The 23,130-nt window shown below is 38.5% G+C and overlaps 1 protein-coding gene across 1 annotated transcript in view; it reads right to left on the bottom strand.

Moving 5' to 3' along the window:
- Positions 1–8,097: 8,097 nt before the first annotated feature.
- The window catches only part of LOC149251898 (uncharacterized), a 268,925-nt gene continuing 253,892 nt past the window's right edge, over positions 8,098–23,130 (bottom strand). The window contains exon 6 of the mRNA XM_089459621.1: positions 8,098–8,738. Within this exon, the coding sequence (XP_089315747.1) occupies positions 8,556–8,738 (183 nt within the window). The 3' untranslated portion in view covers positions 8,098–8,555. The remainder of the gene's footprint in view (positions 8,739–23,130) is intronic.

The following is a 23,130-nucleotide window of genomic DNA, read 5'->3' as shown; positions in this document are numbered from 1 at the left end:
GAGATATCCTCATAATGTAGGATTACACAGACTCTTCTTTGTTCATATTCATGTCTTTGAGTTGATCTTTCAAAGAGATGATTTCATTTAAATTCTTGACTTCATACATGCTAGCTATCTTATCATACATGTCTTTATACTTCCTCAAATTTCCAACATACGCAAGTAAGTTATATTGTAAACCATCAACTATAATTTGCTTTGCTTTTAACTCACCTTTCTTGTACTTCTTGTTGGTAGCAGTGGAAGCATTCTCCGGGGGCTCAGGTACTTTTCCTTGAATGTATTCCAAAACATCATTGTTATAAACTATGCACCCCAACCTTATCTCCCATGCAACAAAATTAGATGAGTCACCCAACTTCTCATGTTTGTGGAAGAAGAGGAAGATATCTTGACTTGACTAGATAGGCTCCTTCAACTTTCCAAAGACGATTTCTTCAATGCTTGTCTCCTTTTGGGCTTGTCCTTCACCTTATCTCTGGTCTCATGTTAAATTTTGCACTGCTATATGTTGTTTCAATTACTTTATCCCTATTTAATTAGTCAATTAGCAATGTTTTCAATAAGAATTAATATTTCCAATCATGAGCAGTACTTGAAGATAGAACAATAAATGCAATGACAAAGGATACAATCAACACATCAACAAGACACACCAGATTTGGTTAAAGACCGGGGAAAAACCCCACAAGGGGGAAAACCCTTTGAAATTTATTCTTCTATTAGATTGTCATAACATGTTCAGTATAGAGTACAATGAATCCAATCCAGCAAAATTAACCCGACAACATTCATAAATATGTTTCCAACATCAATCCAGATCAGAGACAACTTTTCCTGTTTGCAGTTAACCGTGGTAAACTACAGTCAGATGTCAAACTTTAGCCCTAGAGTCCAACCACATGAAGGTAGAAGGATGCATGCGTCTGAGAGCTTCCAACCACACTCTTGAGCTTGCAAACCTATGATTACAACCGACTTTTGACGAGCTTGCGATTATGACCCAAAATCCTGGAACACGTGCGAGCTTCGGACCCTGTATTTTCAAACCTGTATGAAGCACTTTCCTCAACCCAGCCTCAGACCTATGCAAACCAATCAAAGAATAAGAGAAGAAGATGATGCTTTGTGATGTCCAAATGAGTTTTAGGTCACTTGTATTTATAGGCTTCCAAGGTTGACTAATTCCCTGTTAGGGCCAACCTATGCAAATGTGCATATGTGGGATTTTCTTCGTAAGTACACTTTCCCCTATCCAAATTGAGCGTTTCAATAGTCAAAATTGGTCCTCTTGAAAAGAGGAATTTAGTCCCATGGTTGGAATTTGTCACTAAGCTGCCAAATTAACATAGGGAACCAATAATGTTCAAGTTTAAAACTATAATACATGGGGAGTTGCACCATCCACTAGGGTAACTTTGAGGTAAAAAATGGACCTCAAAAGAAAAATGTATTAACAATATCAATTTTAAAATAACCATTAGGATTCAAGATGATGATGTCATTCCCAGGGGTAAATATTTTTAGGAAAAGAAGAAAACTATTTTTTTAATCATATTCTCAACTTATCTCCTATAGGTCTACTCAAATTTCAAGTGTAGGCACATTTTGGATGTGGAATTAAATTCAATGGTCAATGAGTACCACTCTACATTATTTTGTGTAGAGCTGCACCAAGAAAAATTGAAAAAGAATGTGTTTCTTGATTCCAAACCCAAAGAGTTCCTATAGTTGACATTTGAGTATATATATATAAATTTTTTCCTTAAAAAATTATAACTTTAATTTTATTATTTTAGTTATTATTTTACTATTTTCCTTAGGAGGCCCATTTTAGACCTGAAAATTCCCCTCATGTGAATTGAAGAAAAGGAAAACATACTTAACTCTGATCCTTAGTGAAAGCTCAAAGTATTTCCGTCAACCTCCTAGTCTAACATACAACAATCATTGAAAGCCTCTTCATATGGGATTCAAAGAAAAAAGAACATGATAACCCCCTGTGCCTCCAAATGCATGCACCCCTCAAAATAAAACATATTTGTTCACTAAAGGTTGGGAGAGTAACCTTTTTTTCTCAACTTGAGGCTACATTATAGGCAACACTATATTCACCTTAGCATTTTGTTGACTATCCTACATTGCCATATCATCATCCACAATCACCATGGTAAAAGACCAAGATGGAATGACTAACTCTAGTCCATCCATCCTTAAAAGGGGACATGCCCTCAAGGCAAAAAGGCTCTGAAATTGGATTTGAATTGGTCATCACAATCATGTTTAAGCTACTAGTATTCTTATCCAAATCAACCACATTACCCATTTTTAGTGGCAACCACATCTCTATGGGTTTATTTAAATAGACAATGTTTGAACTAACAAGCTTAAAGTTAAACCACAATGCAAATAAATCCATCACTATCAACACAATTGAGGTAAACGTGTTACAGAGGAGATAATTCTCTTCATTGTATTCTACTCTTGTACACAATATCAAGTACAAAATATTACCCATATTCATTCAATAAACTACACGAAATCCATTTTGCACCACTAGTACGACTAAATGCACTACCCTTACCTCCATATATGGCCACAAACAAAAAACATCAAATGGCCCCTGTATGACCAAGAAAAAACCATGTACCCTCTATATGGTTTAGACTCTATATGCCTATGTCCTGATGGAAGGAATTTATGCCTATATGGAACACATCTATACCTTACGTGGCCACTCATTGATCATCATATGTACCATCATAGGAACTCTCCAATGAGTCCTCAAAATCTAACCAAAAAAACTATATTTAATGAAAATCTAAAATTATTATATCGATATAAACTAGATTTAAAGATGAATCTATTGGAAGCAATTGTGATAGAGGATCTTCGAAAATTGTAGAGGTCTACCAATTTTGAAGTTGTAAGTTTATGAAAATTGCACCAACCTGTTTTTGTTGACTAAACACTCTTGGCAAAGATAATTTCTTGATCGAGAGTTAGTTTTAACTCTTCGATAAGAGCTTTATTGTCAAATATTTTCCCATGAGTTAAAATTAACTCCCTAGAAATATTAAATAAACTCTTAGATAAGAGTTTATTTTAACTATCCAAAACTCTTGATCAAGAGTTCAAATTCCCAATGTAAAGTTTGAACAAACTCTCATATGAGAGTTTGTGATGCCAATTATTGTAAAAAACTTCATCTTGACTCTTAACAAAGGTTTTAACTCTCAACCAAAAGTTCTTTTTACTACATCAATCTCTCTACAATAATAGTTTAACCTATGGTTAAGATAAACCTGTGAAAAACATTGGTTGAGACTAGAACACTTCTTAAATTATACTAGTGTTTAAATTTGACACTTTAATTAGGTTTTATATTTCAAAGTTTCTTTCTACATACATTATATATTGATAGAGTTGGGTGCAAATCTCTAGGGATTATCGAGGCATTCACATGAGGAGCGAAGGATATGAATCTAAGGAGTGTACATGCATTCATGCCACAACTATCCTCTAGTTAGGAGAGGACACTAGCTATGTAGATTAGGTTTAGGTTTTGACTAAGTCATGTTGGACAACTCATCCATGTGATCAAATATATTGTATCTTCTCTCTTCTTTGTATTCTATAAAGGAGACACAAGGTGCACAATTGTATTGGTCGATAAGTTTGAGTTTTGAGTTATAACGGTGTAATTTTTCTTCTTTAGTAAATTATGATAAATGCACTATTCAATATTTTGCATTATGTATTTGTTGTTCATAATTTCAAGCAATATGTGTTTAAATATTAACATATTCAAAGCTTGTTGTTTTGAATGAGGATTTCAATTTCTAGGTTACCTAGGTTTAGATTAAATTATCTTAATGCATAATCTTCTTAACATGGTTTGAAATTTAAAATTAGTGATGTCATTCCATGCAATGAAGTTTTCACATTCTTTAGTGTTTATGTCTCATCTATTATCCACATCAATCAAATCCTTGCTTCAAACTCTATAGAGAGAACATGACAGAAAATCCCATAATTGGAAAGAGATGCAACCATCATATTATGAATATATTATAAAATGTAGAATCAAATTGATTTTAGGGCGATTATGATGCATATGACACAAAGTAAAATGGTTAGTGATTGAAATTGGCACAAAAGTTCATTTATTTTCTCTTTACATTGACTTGTTTAATTCAAGAGTTAAATATAATAATTTGTCAAATTGCTTGAAATGAACATAATCCTAACAAAGAAAAATGACATCTAATTATGATTTGACATAACCACAACCACGAGTAGTGATACTAGCCATGGCTTTCAAAGAGTGGTGTGAATAAGGTTCTAATTTCAAAAGCTTAATGACTATTGTTATTAGTGTTGAAGAATGTGGTATGTCCATGGAAGCATCCACCACCCAATGAAACTATCTTAACCATGTGCCTAAGGTTAACTACAAACTTAATATGATAAACGTCTCACTGATAATCAACAATGATTGGAATGTAAGATATAATGTATTATAGCTTTCAATAACAATTGTAGTGTGGGGTATGAAAAACTACAATACTTCAAATAACATACTCATCATAGATTTCAAGGAATGATTACATTGTAGGATGTGATGTTGTCAATCAAGGACGTTAACAAACATGGAAATGAACTCTTTGATTTAGCCATAACAAATATAGAAGATATATGATCATAGGTTATTATTCTATTTAGTATAAAATTAAATGTTCTTGTAGGATACATAAGTAGGACACCTGCTAGCCCAAGCGGTTAGTTCAACCAATTGTCACCAATGTTGTTGAGCATTAAACTAGTTCAATGTTGGCAGATGTCTTATTCAACCCCCCTAGATGAAGCAAGTTAATATATACCAATGAGTATACTAGGGATACCATCTATAAATGTGGTGAAGCATTGCTACCATTTCCCCGTGAGGTTTCCATTAGAACAAAGAAGCAAAACACTTTTGATATTGGGATATCGAGGGTCCTAACCCTCTTGGGAACAATTTTCTATTCATATTAAGAAATCTAAAATGTAGGTTCAATATAAAATGTTAACAATTTTCCAAATTTTATTATCTATTTTGTTTACATGCTAAAATGAAAAATTAAGAATATCACATAGAAAAAAGAAATATATCTTTGATACATCTATTCCTTAATCATAATAAAACACATACATGCAATACACCACCAAGTTTTGATATTTCAAAGCTAATCATGTTCATTTCATTATTATTGCAATAAATCCTAAGTACCACAAAGTTATCTCTTAAAATTTTGGAGAAGACGACCTCTAGGACTTCTTCTACTATTATCTATGAACCCCATAATTCAATCACAATCCCAACTAAAAACATATGGGATGCATGTTTTAATCCCAACTAGACACCCTTTAGACATGTCATCACTTTCTCAATGTCATTTTTGCAAGTGCTCCTTGTCCTTGCTCCATTTTCTCTTACTTTCCTTTACATTATATAATTTATCAAGGGTGCTTCCAACGTGCACAAACACCACCTTATTATATAATCATAGAACAAAGAAAATTTATCCTTAAATGATCCCCCCTTTTCTTAACAAAAATCATTTATTTTTGTGAGCCAAGATATATATTTCACTTAAGGGTCACAGGTATGGGGATGTAGAGGGTTAGGGGAGAGGGATCATCTATGATCCAAAATGACAAATAAACTAAGACTCTCTTGAGGCACTGGGCACTCCACTGATAATGAGGCAAAATCCCCTGCAATGTACCATAGAATGAGACTCATAGACATCCACACTAGTTCACAAGTTGTAATCATTCGACACTTGGTGATCATTATTCTAGCTATTCACATCCCATGCTCCTAAATTCTAGCTCAAAATATTCAAATGAATCTCCTTTTTAGTAAACAACTTGATGAGATGATCATTTACCAAGCTAGGCACATCCAAAATAAGGAAGAAAACACTCAAGTGAACAAAGAAACAACCCTTGAAGTTTGTAATCTAGATCTCTTCAAGAGGGGGCAAGACAACTCTACTAGATCCCTTCCCCCCACTCGCCTCCTTTATGATGCCACCATTGATTCACAACCAACACTTCTTCACTCATAGGTACTTAACCCAATGCAATTATTAGTACCAAACTTTTGTGCAAAGAGATAAAGAACTTCTCATAATGACATAACCAACAATCCTAGTTGGCCTAAGCAATGTGGCATTCTTAAGGCAACTTAGGATTTTAGAAATAAATTTGACTTCACACAAGATGAGCATTGAATGAAGAAGAGCCTTGTAGAGATTTGATAATTGTTTAAACATATTTGGGTTAATACATGAGTAAATCTTGCTTTGATTTCACTTGGATCCTACACTTCTATCACATGGTGGATACTAATCCTCTCCCCTCTGAGTAGAAGAATGATCTTCAAATTCTCCTCCCTCACTTTGGTCTTCATTTCCTTTTTTCTTCTTCGAAAACCCATTCTTCCTTTGGTTCGATGTCAGGACCAATGGACAAATGTGCACGGTGTGTTACTCTGACATGCGATGTTAGGAAGGTTTAAAGATTAATGGAGGATTTACTAAGGAAAATGACAATCATTCACTCCATCATCATTGAATTAACCATGCACTTGGTAGATTGGAAAGGTCAGATGAAAGCAAAGTTCTTAGATGCCAACAAAGAGACAACCCATCTATATAGATATCATCAAGCACATGTTGCCTCTTCAAGGTTAAGAGGATTCATGCGCTAATAACACCATCCTCCATCACTATTTGAATGATGGAAGAAAACTTTTTAGATACCAACAAAGAAACAAACCATCTCTATAGAGGTCACCAAGAACATGTTACCTCTTCAAGATTAGGAGTTGTGTGCTAATACACCATCTTCCATCAATATTTAGATGAAGTAATTGCCACCCTCTCCACTATCCACAATCATTTTTCCACCATATACCACCACATGGAAGCACCAATGTCAATCCCAAACTTTGTTTCATTTCCAAGTGTAGAAAACTCATTGAATAACAAAACCGTAAACAACTCAGAGTGTAAATGTACCAATTAAATCAAAGTGGTGGCGCTCTCTCAATATAACGCTTCTTAGTTCAACTTCTGAAATATATTTGCATTGTTTAATTCCACAAAAAGAATGTACTAGGACTTGTACTTACAAACTTTTGAGTTTTTTTTTTTTTTTTTTTTTTAAGCTTTAATTTAAAGTACTATTACATTTTATCTTTAAATTTTATTACATGTTATCTTTGAATTTTTTTACATCCTTTTGTGAATAATATAATTTTAACCATTACTTTAAAAAATACATAATAATTTCAGCCATTACTTCAAAAAAAAATACATAATTCACTCTCTTATTCACATGTTTTTACTATGTTAAAGTGTTCAGTTGCATTACAAGTTATGTGATTTACACATACCGAAGGTAAAAAAGAAATTGAAAAGGATAAAAAAATAAAATATGGGGTAGATAATGTAGAGAAAAAATCAAAGCCAAACTAAAAACAATATTGATTTAGGTGGTTATACAATGAATTCAAAAACATCCGTAATATTATTAATATGAAATTATAAATCGTTGAACCCTATTATATATCTTGGGCAGGAAAAACCATGCACCAATTGATGTCCGTTCCAATGTAGAATAAGGTCCCTCTTAACAACATATATTAAACAAATTATAAGTACCATTAAAACAATTTGATCTAAAGATTAGACATAGTATCGGATTTGATAAAATGGCCAACAGTTATGAGAATGGCAATCACAACATATGTACAATATCCACCAAGAAACTAAATTTACATTATTCCAATTAAAAATGACTACAAATTCAAGAGTGAAACGTGAAATTATCAAATGCATAAAACATTTCACGTTATCAATACCAATCTAATGGAGAGTTTACCATAAGAAGCACGAGTAAAATATTACTTTTCACCATCCTAATACATAAAATATCAACTGTCTTCAACAGCAGTGGGTTTGAAATATAAAACAACATAACACATCTCCGTCTGCTGAAAGCTCAGAATCAAAACTACATCCACACAAGAAGAAAAGAAGGTAGAATTTATAACTGATAAATAGCTACTTTGATCATTGTACTACGTAATGAGTTTCATACTATGAAGTAGGGAGTTGTAACATGTAGATTTGCCATTCAACGTCTATAAACTGAATCTGCCATCTGCCAGAAAACAAGACATAGTAGGCAGGAAACAGAAGCAGCACAATGACAACCACGTTCTGTCTAGTTACTAGCAAAGGCATAGATGCTATTGCTGTTTCCTACTGTTACGTATGATTCTAGGCAGGCATAGAGACATTATAAATATTTATGATCCTCAAAACTATATTGCCTCACCTGTCATTTCAGATGGAACATCGGAGAATAACGTCTTAATTTTAGAAAAAATTGCACAACCAGTGTCTATTTTATTTCAATTCTCATGTGAAAGGGTCCTTACTTCTTTTATTTCCTTCTAACAGTTAACAATTTAGTAGCTATAGTAAGTTGAATATTCAGTTGAACTTGCATTCTATTATATGTTGTGCACCCTCAACTAAACTTCTAACAACTTCAGCAGCTGGAAGAATCTCCTTTATGAGCCCTACCCCTTCTCCAGCATACATCACCATGTTTTCAAGCTCACCCACAGTAGTTGCATTTGGAGCTGTGCCAGAAAATCGTTTAACTTCTTGCTCCTGTCACACAAATGCAATTTGCAAGTGATGTTTAATACCAAGAGATCTCTATATTAAATTCTCAACTGAACTTAGCATTCAAAATAACATGTTCTAATAGCATAATTGTTGTACTAAGTCCTGAATTGCATAATTTTATATGACAATTTGGAGATAAAATACAATGCGGCGTGCACCATTCACGGTCCCCATGCTCTTGTTGCACATTACGATAGAGTTAAAGATCTTGGCTTGTTCAAAGTTAGAACTCTTTCATTTTGAGTTAATGACCCTGCATATGAGTTAATGAAATGCTATGCAAGGAGCAGCTGGATGAGAAAATTTATTAACTACATTCACTGGTTGTCTTGCAACCTATTCCTTAACTAAACCCATTGGTTTTGATTGAGACAATTACATTTTTTTGAAAAAAATACTGATTATATTAATAAAAAAAATATGAACAGAGATACAGAGATTAACAATCAAGAATATACAGATATTGACAAACATCAAAATAGTCTCCTAATTGCAGAGAAAGCTGCTATAAGATCTGGTATGCAGATGCAGAATGACTTTTAGCATCTTTAATAAGCAACCAACCCTTGGCTGTGACTTGGGTGCCTATCTCCTCTGCCCAAAGCTTTTGAAATCAAGAAACAGAACAAATAGATCCATCGAAAATACACTTACAATACATTTTCCATGATGAATATCATGCTGCTATCCGAAGATAGTGCCAAAGTCCATCATAAAGCGAGAGAATAAATAAACTAGAGTTCCCCAAACTAGTAGCTCCCCATTGTAATACGCAACTTTCTGCTGAACTTGATTCCGAAAATCCCAATCAATATGACAACTCCTGAAGATATGCTTGATTGATTCAGATATAGAGCACATAGGGCACTTATCTTTGTAAAGTCACTCTTTCAGATTTTTACCCAATGTTACCAGACTCAGAATCGACAATAAATCGGTGAGGCAAAAGAGCAAAGAGTTTTAATCGGATCGGGAAAAAATTGGTGAATTCAATAAATAAAGATATATTACATAGAATGAATTAAAAAAAAAACATTTTTCGTTGATATTCAATAAAGCCATGTCCAAACAATGCATAATATCAATAGAAGTCCAAAATATCATGAATGAATAAGTATCTCATATATGTTATGAGACCAAACATGATCCAAAGCACTGAGCCCTGACTCCTAACCAGTGACTACATAGAACCAGAAGCATCTGCTTCTAAAAGTTTATAAAATACTGCATACTAATCAATGAAAAAACAGTAATTGAAATCTCTTGATTGCTGCTGAAATGATATGATAATGGTTTGATGCTAAAATCTCTGACAGAGCACACGTTGGAGCACACTGCACACTACGATTCTATTACGCGGAGTAAATTGAAACCATGCCTCTTTACCTTCTAGGCGTATGAGTTGCCGTAACTGAGCAGTGAGAAGTGAGTTACAGACCAAAGTTTAATTTTTAACCTAACTAAACCACACGGTGAACAATGTGGCAACCCTAAAAATTAAAACCCGTGCTCACCGAGTTGAGGGCTGAAAATAGCTTCGGTCACCTAAATCACAATTAAACGGTGAGTTGCGAGTTAAACTCGTGTTGACCACGAGTCAAACTCGGTTAACACGAGTTTGACTTGCCCAGAGTTGATCCGATTTAAACAGGAACGCAAAAAATTACAGAGATAACCATAAACACAGAGATGCAGCGGAAATAATACTTCATTTCATTAATGTAAAATACTGAAATATGCTTACAAACAGAAATGGAAATACACCAGCTAGGGTGATGGTAGCTTATCTCTGAGAAGAGATGTGGTGGCTACATGCCTCTGAACTGAACTACAATGAGGCTCAAGGGCCTTTTTATTATTGAACAATAAGAGCAAACCCTAAACAACCAAAACCCTAACCCGAGGAGATGTAACACCAAGAGTTTATGGGCCCCGTTGGGGTGAGTTGGACAACCAACTTCCCGGGGTCGTGACTTGGTCATATTATCTCTGTTTGACGCGCATGATAGCCCGTTGGAAAGATCTCTTTGAGGACTACGACAGAAAAAACGATTTTAAACAAAAAATCGTTGGCGGTAGATTTCCAAAAAAATGTCGTTTAGGGCCTCAAAACGGCTCCGGAAGTTTAGGACTTGAAAAACTGCTAAAAATAGTAAACTGTGCTACAATTAAGGAAACTAAAAAACTGAAAGAAGCAATGGTGGGGGTCCAAGTGGAATTGGCGGGTGGCCACCAATATCCACCTGGATCATTCCTCCCCCCTTAGGAAGCAATGGTCCCCATTGCGTTGAGTTCCTCCATGAGATGAGGAAACTTCTGCTGAACTTGGTCCTTGGTGAGCCACTTGCCCTGGTGAAGGAGTTGGCCTGCTTTGACAACTCGATACAGTTGGATATTCTGCTGGCGAGTGTGCTTGATCTGTGTGTCCATGATCCGATCAGTTGCAGCTTGTTCCATGCAATTTGGATTTAACTCTGTGGGTGTGAGCTGTTCTGCAATGTCGGATGTGTCTAATAATGGTGGAAAGTATGGCCGAAGGCGGTCCACATTGAACACTGGGTGCAGGCCAAGGAATGGAGGAATGCTGAGCTCAAATGCATTGTATCCCACAACCTTGGTAATGGTGTAAGGACCATATCGGAGTGGTCAGAGTTTCTGATAGGCTCCGGTAAGGCGTTCCTTTTGCAAATGCAACCAGACTTTGTCGCCCACCTGAAACTTGTGTAGCACCCGATGTTGATCATGTCGCTGCTTGCACTTGGCATTTGAGTTCTCCAGAATGTCATGGACTTGCTGGCGAATATGTTGGATGTGCTTAATGAAGATGTTTTCCTTATCTGTTTTGGACTGGACATGAGCCAAATCTGCGTGAGTAGCTGCAAATGGCATGGTCACATCAATGGGACATAGTGGCTGGAATCCCAAGCCCACCTGAAAAGGGCTGCGGCCAGTCGAGTTGTGGAGAGCCCGGTTGTAGCTATGCTCAACATAGGGTAGGCTCTCGTCCCATGTGCATGGATGCTTTGAGTTGTACATGCGCAGAATGTGTACAATCACCTTGTTGACAACCTCTGTCTGGCCATCAGTTTGAGGATGGAAGGCTGTGGAATTAGTGAGTTTGGTGTCTAGCATCAACCAGAGACTGGACCAAAATGCACTGAGGAACCTGCTGTCCCGATCTGAGATGATAGGCTGTGGGATCCCAAAGTGTACCCACACTCATTCAAAGAAGAGTTTAGCAGTGGCTTCGACTGTGATATTCTTCTTATAGGTCGCCATAATGGCCATCTTCGAGAACCTGTCGATGAACACAAAAACACAGTCGTTTCCATGCTTAGTGGAAGGAAGGCCTGACATGTAATCCATGGAGATGGATTCCCAAGGTCGACTAGGCGTAGGTAGCGGAGTATAGAGGCCTTGCTTCTTGATGGTCGGTTTGGCAATGGCGCAGGCATTGCATGATTTAATGTATTTCTCGACATCCTGTCGAAGATTCGGCTAATAGAAATACTTTTGCAGTACTGCCACCATTTTCTCGACCCCGAAATGCCTAGCAACCCGACTGTAGTGTGCTTCCCAAATCATCTTGGCACGCTCGCTTGAAGGAACACAAAGGTGACCCAGGTGGCATAACAGGGCATCCTGGAGGTGAAAATTTGGAACATGCTGACCCTCCAAGAGTGTCTGGTATGTGTGGCCGAATTTTGGGTCGCTTTTGTAGAGAAGTGGCCAATCAGAAGTCTCGTGCCCACAAGAGTTGAGCACAGTGGTTAACGCCATGATCAGTGGTCGACTGAGGCAATCTGCAACATTATTGGTGTTTCCCTTCTTATACTTGATATTCAAATGGAACTGTTGCAGGTATGTGGACCACTTTTGATGGTGATCATTTTGCAATTTCCCTTGGGTCTGTATGAACTATAGGGGTCGGTGGTCTGTGTGGATGACCGTTTCCTTCCCCAAAATGTAATGCTTCCATTGTCGGTAGGCCTGCACAATGGAATACATCTCTTTGTCATAAGTGGGATACTTCCGGACTGTGTCTGAAAGTGTCTCACTATGATATGCCACTGGATGCCCGTGTTGAGTAAGGACTGCCCCAATAGCATAGTCAGAGGCATCTGTCTCGACCTCAAATGGTTGTTGCAAGTCTGGTAATGCGAGCACTGGTGCCGAGCAGAGGCGATCTTTCAACTCTGTGAATGCCTTCTGTTGAGATTCAGACCAAAAGAATTTTTCTTTCGCTCCTCCCTTGGTGACTTGACTCAAGGGCCAAGTGATATGAGAAAATCCCAACACAAACCTGCGGTAGAAGTTGGCAAGACCTAGAAAGCTGCGGAGCTCTGTCAGAGTGGTTGGAGATGGCCAATCCTGAATGACTTAGATCTTGGTTGGATCCACATGCACCCCCTGTTCATCAATAATGTATCCCAGATACTGAACCTGGGTCATGCCAAAAGTGCATTTCTCCAAATTGGCACATAACTTGTGTTGCTGCAGTGTTTGGAGAACCTGTCGGATGTGATGGAGGTGCTCTTCCCAACTATGGCTGAAGATCAGGATGTCATCCAAGTATACCACTACAAATGAGTTGGTGAATGGCTGCAAGATATCATCCATTAGCCTCATGAAGGTTGCAGGAGCATTCATCAATCTGAAAGGCATAACCAACCATTCGAAAAGGCCCTCCTTGGCTTTGAAGGCAGTCTTCCACACATCGGAGGGTTTGATTGGTACCTGGTGATATCCTGACTTCAAATCGATCTTGCTGAAATATTTTGCCCCCTTCAGTTGGTCCAGGAGGTCATCAATCCGTGGGATCGAGCACCTATTACGGACAATGATCTTGTTCAGCGCCTAATAGTCAATACAGAGTCTCCAAGTCCCATCCTTCTTCTATACCAACACGATCGGGCTCCCACAGGGTGATGAACTCGGATGGATGTGACCTTTCTGCAGCAGCTCCTGAATCTGCCTCTTGATTTCATTGTTCTCCAAAACGGAGCGCCGATAGATTGGTCCATTGGGTAGCGATGTAGCTGGGGTCAGATCGATGGAGTGCTTGACCTGACAGTGTAGAGGAACCCTTGCGGGGGAGGTGAATATGTCCTCGTACTCCTCCACGACCTTGTCCATCTGTAGTTGTCGTACGGAGGGGCCCTGTCTGGAGGTCGTGGCCACCGTCTTCTTCTTTCCTTGAGGGCGTATCATCAGGAAAACAAATTTCCCAGTTTTGGAAATGAGCTTACTGCATTGTTTTGCAGTAACCAAAGAGATGGCGGTAGGCGGTGCTACCTCCGGTATCCTATACAATTTATTTCCCAAAGTAACAATAATAGCACGGGGCCTTGATTCATACACAGCATGTCGCTTCCACAAGTATGGTTGTCCTAATAATACATCACAAACTTCAAGGGGAGCAATGTCACACAATACCTCATCTGTGAAGGGCTTGATGTTGTATGGAAGGCGACACTACTGGCTCACACGAAGATCTTGTCCTTGGTGAAGCCACCTGATGGTGTATGGTTGTGGATGTGCTGTGGTCGGTAAGCCCAGCTGCTTCACGACCTCTGCCGAAATGAGGTTCTTTTGGTTCCCGCTGTCGACAATGAACTGTAGTGGGGAGCCCTTTACCCACATCTGGGAGTGGAAGAGACGCTCCTCCTCCTCTGGATCTTCAGGATCCTCCTTCTGGATTTTCGTGGTGGCAATGGTAGCGTTGGGCTCCGCATCGATAATCTGCTTCCCTTTGTCATTCTCCTTGTCGGGTTTTGACTCAGAGTCGGAACATGCATCTAATTCTGAAACCTTTAGCTCGGCCACTAGTGACTGCTTGGCCCGACACTCACTTGTGTTGTGAGTGGAGCTCTTATGGAACTCACACCACTTTCTCGTGTCCTTTTTCGGCTTTGCGGCGTTGTTCTTTGCTTGCAGCTTTGGCGGGTTGTCTTGGGCCGCCCCGCCTTGGCTTTGTCCTTTGTTCTGCGGTTTGGGGGCACCTTTCCCTTGCTTCGGATTCGCAGATCCAAAGTCTCGCTTCTTCTGTTTAAACTTTTGCTCAACCTTGACGGCATATCGGTATGCCATGCCAAGTGAGGAGATGTTCAGGAATTCTATTTCTTCCTAGATGTACTTGTGCAGGCAGCCGCGGTATTTGAGTACCAAATGCTGCTCCAAATCCTTGATACCCAACTTTGTGTGAAGGGTATGGAAAATATTGGTAAACTTCGGCACGTCTTGGTCCCTTCCCTGCCGCAGCGTGGTCCACTTTATGTATTGATCCTCATAGCTTTCGACAGGGTAGTACTGCTCCTTGATGGCATCTCAGAATGAATTCCAAGTGGGTGCGGCTGAAAATAGTGAGCCTATACTTTCATCCTTCTGCTCACAGTAGGTTTCCCACCAGTCCTTGACATGGGGGGCTGCTTTGAGAAGAGCGAAAATAATCTTTTCCCAACTGGAAAAATCATGAACAGAAAAATAACCCTCTAGCAGATTTAACCATTTATTGACGGCATCTGCGTCTATCTGACCCTTGAATATGGGGATTTCAAAATTAACTTGTACCTTAAACGGTGTGGCGTTTCCAGAGTAGTTGTTGGAAGCCGATGCGTCGCCCCGGGTAGCCGCTGAAGGATTTGGGCAAAGATGTCCATCATCACGTTCCTTTGTCGCTCGAGGGCTTCTTTGAGCAAGATTTTGATAGGATCTTCTACCCCCTCGTCTTTCTTTTCATCCGCCATGGGAGGCCGTCGGGATTTGCGAGGCTAGTCTTGCAAAGGTTCGACCAATTTAAGCCCTAATCCTTATATCTCGACCTCGTTGGGGACATGCAAAGAAAACAGAGAAAAAAAGCAGACCGCTCCGATACCACTAATCTGGATTTAAACAGGAATGCAACAAATTACAGAGATAGCCATAAACACAGATATGCAACGGAAATAATACTTCATTTCATTAATGTAAAATACTGAAATATGCTTACAAACAAAAATGGAAATACACCAGCTAGGGTGATGGTAGCTTATCTCTGAGAAGAGATGTGGCAGTTACATGCCTCTGAACTGAAATACAATGAGGCTCAAGGGCCTTTTTATTATTGAACAATAAGAGCAAACCCTAAACAACCAAAACCCTAACCCGAGGAGATGTAACATCAAGAGTTTATGGGCCCCGTTGCTGTGAGTTGGACAGCCAACTTCCCAGGGTCCTGAATTGGTCATATTATCTCTGTTTGACGCGCATGATAGCCCGTTGGAAAGATCTCTCTGAGGACTACGACGGAAAAGACGATTTTAGACAAAAAATCGCTGGCAATAGATTTCCAAAAAAACGTCATTTAGGACCTCAAAACGGCTTCGGAAGTTTAGGACCTGAAAAACTGCTAAAAATAGTAAACTGTGCTACAATTAAGGAAACTGAAAAACTGAAAGAAGCAATGGTGGGGGTCCAAGTGGAATTGGTGGGCGGCCACCAATATCCACCTGGATCAAGAGTTGAATCAGATCGTTTGAGGGAAGAGCATAGTTTGACTTGCAATTAATTGTGAGTGATCATAGATTCATGTTTGACTGGTTTTACCCCTGTCTTCAATCCCTGGTAAATAACAAAGCAAACAAGCAAGAAAATACGTGAAGTTTGTAAGAAAGACTAAAAGACCGAACTTTTCTTAATCTGCTAATCTGTTGGGACCCTGGATATGAAGACACAAATTTAGGGTTCAAGCTTGGAATAACATCTCAATGTATGCAAATATAGAGTAGCATAGAGGGTGGCTAATGAGGTGAACACGTAGAATGTGAGATGGGTATGGAGGTACAAGAAGAACGTTGGCACATGAGGGAAAGATGCAAAAGGTGTAGCAAAGTGTCTGTGGGAGAAGATGATGAGTTAGGTGTAAGAAACCTGAGAGTTGATGAAGTGGTGAGAAGGTTGAGCCAAGAAAGAAGAAAGAAAAATAATTTTGGAGTGAAAGTTGAAATCAAAAGAAGGCCAAGGGTTATGGAAAGGGCAGATAAAGGAATGTAGCACAAAGGATATTGGGTTGGTGAACACCAAGACCATCAAAGACTTCGCACACCTTTCCATATGGAGATGAAGCTATGATACACCAAGAGCACATCCATCACTCAACAGCATTGCAGCTCGACATGGACACCACCACCAGCATGAACATACCAGCACTGTCGTGTCGAGTTGTGTCATGAGTCATGTCAGCCACATCACTACTGTGGGCCATACTATTGTAAATCAATGTAATGTAACGTGGAAGTCCAAGAGACCCACATGTAATCTGAAGAGTCATGTAAAGTTGAAAAGTCATGAAAGTCAAATAGTCATGAGGGAAGTCGAACAGTCACAAGGGCCAGTTTTACCCTTGGCTATAAATACCCCTCATTTGTACATGCAAAAGACTTTTCACCTTGGCTCCTCCCACATAGCCTTGAGAGTCTGTAGTCTTTTCTTTGAGGAGCGAGCAGTGGCTCCAATGCCCCACCTTCGGGGTTAGTGATGTATGGTGTACCGATGTTTCTTGGAACTTTCGCTTAATTCAAAAGCCTGTTAATAGGCCAACATGTTTTCACACATGTATTGTAATTGTTTGTAAGACTAATCTTGGAACACTTGTAATGCATATTGCTTTAACCTATGTTAAAACAGTTGAACTCTTTCGGTTGTTCTAATACATATGTTTATGAAAATGTGTTGTATAAGTTGTGAACATTGACTTGCTCGTGTGGGCTGCCTCACTGGACATCAGACAAAACCTTTCCCATAAACTTGTTATAACCACCGTCGCACTCACGCGGACTACTCTGTTGGGTGTGGTACGTGCTATCCCTTCTTGTGTGTTTGTCACTGCCACATCCGTGTGGACTACTCTCCGGAAGTTGTGCATGTCTTGTTGTGTTGTGTGTCTCTGACAAAGTTGGGACTCTTCCCTTTCAACTAGAGATTCACTTCCACCCTCTCCCTTTGCGGTGAAAGAACCTTGACACAAGTAACACTAGCGCTCACCAGGCACGCAAACCTCACTGTTTGAAGACAAAGCAGACCACTCTCATGTGCTGACAAGCAAGAGCTAAGGCAAACCTTTAAGATAATGGCAACCGGGCCATCATATCAGATGGGACTCCTACACCAAACGGTGTGAGGTCTAGTTGGGACTTCATACCGGGAAGATCCCCTGAATGTTGGCGGGTCCAACACCATCAACACGTAGATGTGTTGTGTATATCTTATATGTCGAGAGTAAGTCTGCCTACTATGAAATTCTTTATTAGATTACCCATCCAAAGAACTGAGATTGCAAGGTCTTACTCACTATAATTGCTGAGATCCTGTAGCTATACCTCAGAAGAATCTGAGATGTCTTCACTTACTTTTGTGCAGATCCTATTGGTTATATATAGTGGTTTTTCTTGTAGGCAAGCTGACTTGAATTCATGAATACATATGTCACTTCAACTTGAGCCAACATGATTGTTCTTCAATATTCATTTCGAGGTCGTCTTAACTGTTTTCGTCATTATTTTGTTGGCAGTCTTCGCCTTGGAGGATGGTGCTTGGTATTTGAGGGCTACTTGACTAGGTTGACCCATATTCATGCTCAAGAACATGACTTTCATTCTTTGACCTTTTCTAGACCTATGGAATGAGCAAGAAACTCATTCAAATAATTTACAAAAATAATATTTCTTTTTCTTGATAAGTACAAAGATCAAAATTTCATTTACAAATACCGAACCTAGTTACACTTTTCTTCAACACTCCCTCTTAACTAGGGAGGTATTTACAATGGTACTTGGTCATTCTCAATCTGAAGAATTTCTCATAAGAAGAATTGAATTCGTAATTCCATCCGTATAGCATCATATCAATCAGCACTGTCATAGTGCAAGGCCTTGACTAACAACTCCATCTCTCTACGAGACCATGAGATACAATGCTAGCGAGACCAATGATTTATAGACACCTTCATCATTGTCTCTCAAGGTACATACCCACTCGGGTGTTCACTGAGTATGACCTTCTAGGAGTATTCTTATCTTGGGTTCCCAGCCCTCAAAGAATATCGGTCCTCTTGCCTACTCTTATCTTGGATGCCCTACACATCCTCAAAGAGTATCAGATGCCAGATGATTACCCAACCCTCCATTCTTTCTTCCCAGGTGAAGACAAGAATGATGTGTCTATCATGTGTCTACATTTCCATTCATGGCCTTCATCTAGACTTACGGTTGTTAGTCCTGGTCTAGTGCATGACACATGAAATGGAAAAACACAATTGTCACTCCTTTGTAATCAGGGGTGATCTAATTCAAACTCCCTCTTGATCAGGGACTTGTCAGAGCTCCCTCTTAGCTAGGGACTCTTTTATACATCAACAACTTCTTCTTTGTGGGTTCTTCAGCTGCTTGATTAACTTCTCTCCTTGATGTCATGAAATTTAGTTGAGCTTCTTCCTTGTAGGGCAACAACCGTTGATCACTTTCCTTCTTATTCCGTCATGTCATTCCTTTCTTCATGGAAAGGGGCCTTCTTGGCATAAATCTGGAACATTCTTCATATGGCTACTTCTTTTCTCTCCATGCTTCTTTCAAGAGTTTCCATCCATCGCATGAGTGTTGGTTGTACTTGTTCTTACAAGTATTGTTCTAGTATCCCTACATGAGCTCATCTAGATATTACTCAAGAAATCAAAACATCATATTAAATCAAATCATACCTTACGAGATGGCTCTTCATCATGACATCTTCCTGTAGGTATCAACATCCTACATACATGTTGACACACCTCCCAAAGATATCCATTGTCAAGGGTCTTCATTATCAGAGTCTTCATATCTCTCTGGGAGATTTCCTAGTCAAGTCTTCTTGGTCTTTTGGATGTTGATCGCCTTCATCAGGGTTGCATATTGATCTCTTCCTTCCTCACATTCCATTCTCAGGATCTTTCAATCAGAGTTTATGAATTGTAGTCAACCACCTCATACTTCATATGAGGACATATTATGTTGATTTCATCTGGTGTGACTTATGTCTTTATGCATCTTTTCAGAGGAGGAGATCCTTTTCTCTTGATCATGCTTCTTAAGATAGAAGTGATGATCTATATTAGCTGCAACCATACGACATGACATTATAAAATTAAATACATGCATACATACCTCATTTTACCTTTAGGTCATCTAGGCTTCTTCTAGCAACTTCCTTGATTGAAGAGATCTTCAATCCCTTGATCTGCTTCATGTCATCACACCATTATCTCATGGATTCCATAAGTTGGAGTTCTTGTTGAAACACTTGTTTCCTCTCTAGATTAGTGAACCCTATGATGAGGATTCCATTAGAGAATTTTTGAGGATCTTGTATATCCCCAACTGGCAGATGTTTCCTTTTTTTTTTGACTTGATGTATGATGAGCTTTAGATGACTTCTTTCTTTTCTTCAATGTCCATTGAGGTTCCCAAGAGCTATATATTCTACATGTTTGTTTGCCATGGATTTTGTCCTTCATGACTCCCATGGTGGTGTCCCAATCTCTTGTTTCTAATGCTTCCATGATGCCATGATGCATCTTATTATCATAGTCATATCTTATAATACAAGATTTAGGAGCTTATGATAGGACCCTTTTGTGAGGGATACTATCTTACTCATAGGAGAGATTTGATATTCCCTCTTTCCTTGGCCCTTTTCTTTAGCTTCCTCCATCTTTCAGTGATATGAGCTTCCAAAATCTTTCTATAGCACTGAATCTTTACTATACTTATTTTTGCCTTTGCTTGAGGACCAACCTTGCTTTTCCTTTCTGCACATGGTTGAATTCTTTTATCCTTTAATACTATAGACTGCAACTTGTCTTTCTCTATCTAGCATAGAGACCACAAATTGCTGGGTGAGGTAACCTTCTTTATTTATTGATATTTGTTACCTTGCTCATCAATGATGACTACCTTCTCATCATCTTTCCTAGATCCTCATGAAGTTGTTCCTTCATTCTTTTATACTTTTTACTATTGTGTAGGTCTAAGTGACCTCCTTTACTTTAATTTCTGAGAGTATATCTAGCATTTCATATATCTCTCTTTATGTATCCTCTTATTCTATTTAGGTATGAGAGGACTTTTGAGTGATATCATATGAATCCTATGAATCTCTTGATGGATTCAAACAATGCTTGACCTTCATAGACCTTTTCATAGATATCAATGATTTCTCTTTTCTATGAGGATTATGACAATCCTCCTTATTCTATGCAAGGACTTTCGATTATCTAACCGATTTATAAATAGCCTTGCAATCATGAAATCATTAACCAAATCTGATTATGAAATTGAAAGATACTTGGTGTGTGAAGAGGAGATCTTCACCTTGATGCTTCTTTTGCTTGAGCTGCCCATCATTAGTATCCTTTCAGCACGACTTCCTTGGAGGCCTTCTAGCACCATGACATCAATGGTCTTGACATCACCGAGACTGCTTCACGATCTTCCCAATTTATCTATAAGGTACTTTTGACTTCAACATATTGTTGACATGTTAGTGATACTATGTTCTGATCCAAGCACCATGCTATTAAGATCATAATCATAGACAGAATTTGAGACTCTGACAAATATATTGGTATGGCACTGCACAGTAATGTCTATGTGCATTGTGTAGAGAGGCAATGTACTGAGAACCCAAACTTGTCAATGAATAACATAACTAAACTGTGGGTGACACTATATAGATAGACTGTCTCATCACCGAAACTGCCTTGATGTAATAACTATACTGAGACAGTGAAGTAATCATGGATTGTAAGAGGTACTCCTTGGATTACTTCTGCAATATATATATATATATATATATATATATATATATATATACATATATACCTGAGACTATCTTTTATGGCATGGACAAAGTTCAATGATCAAGAAGTGAGGCTCACTGACATACTTCATCAAACTGAGCATGGGTTGAGTGCATGACTGTAATTACTGAAGTTGATACTCCATGACTGTTGTTGACCTGCTTGTTGTATACTTGCTCCTTTAATCCTTTCAGCTTGCTTTGATATCCTTGAAGACAGATCCTTGTATGTCTCTTTTGCTTCCCTTCATTTGACTTTAGCACCTTAGCTCTAATACCATGTTGAAGAATCTAGGGCAAGTGGAATTAAAGTGATTCTTCTAGACTTTATAACAATTTGTGAAGTGCTTTTGCAATTTATCTTAGCTCGATCTTCTTCTTATTATTAGTGTGTGTGTTTGCTTCATCAAACTGCTATCAAAACAAAGAGACAAGAACACAAGATGTTTGGCTTTCTACCAAGGCCAAAACCTCTCCCTCTTAGAGAGGAAAACCCGTACGAAATTCTTCTTATAGAGATTCTGATTGATGAATACCAAGACCATGACCCTTGACCTGCTAGGCCACTCCAAGACCAAGAAATCAGTCCTTTTCTTCGTTACTGCTGAGCTCATCTTCATTACTATCGCTTCATTGAAGTTATCATGATTTGTTACTGCACCTTCACTAAGATATACATTATAACAACAAGATCATTATTGCTGCTTCATTGTCACATCTTCACTAAGATCTTCACTATCCTTTTAGTAAGATCATATTTGTGCTTTTACTGGAATCATAACTATAACACGGAGATCTCGATATTGATATATATATATATATATATGACAGCTACACAGAGATATTTTCATGATCAATACTGAGACTGAGATCATGATTTCGTTCAAGTGATATCACTGGTTCGTTACCAATATGTCGAGACAGAGTATGTTGCGAATGCGATACTGTGGGATCACAGTTGTACTGAGACAGAGATCATAAATATACCGAGACAGTGAGTGTGTTCCTTGCACCGGGATCTTCATTATATAATTACGCTGAGACTGTTGGTATGTCACATGCATGCCGAGACAGAGGAACTGCTTTAATGAAGAATGTCAATATAGATCACCGTGCCTGAGTTCTTTTCATTGTACCGAGATTATTACGCTGAGATCAAGATTGCGTCCTCCTATCATCGTAGATGTGTTGTGTCTATCTTATATGCCGAGAGTAAGTCTGCCTGCTACGAAATTCTTTATTAGATTACCCATCCGAAGAACTGAGATTGCAAGGTCTTACTCACTGTAATTGTCCGAGATCCTGTAGCTATACCTCAGAAGAATCCGAGATGTCTTCACTTACTTTTGCGCAGATCCTATTGGTTATATATAGTGGTCTGTCCTATAGGCAAGCTGACTTGAATTCATGAATAGATATGTCACTTCAACTTGAGCTGACATGACTGTTCTTCAATATTCATTTTGAGGCTGTCTTAACTATTTTTGTCATTGTTTTGCTGGCAGTC

The sequence above is a fragment of the Pinus tabuliformis genome, chromosome 7, assembly GCF_031772625.1.
Source record: "Pinus tabuliformis cultivar Carrire ecotype Pingquan chromosome 7, CPIR1, whole genome shotgun sequence".
NCBI classification, from domain to species: Eukaryota; Viridiplantae; Streptophyta; class Pinopsida; order Pinales; family Pinaceae; genus Pinus; species Pinus tabuliformis.
The sequence above is the reverse complement of the archived record's forward strand: the minus strand, read 5'-3'. Positions and strand labels throughout refer to the sequence as shown.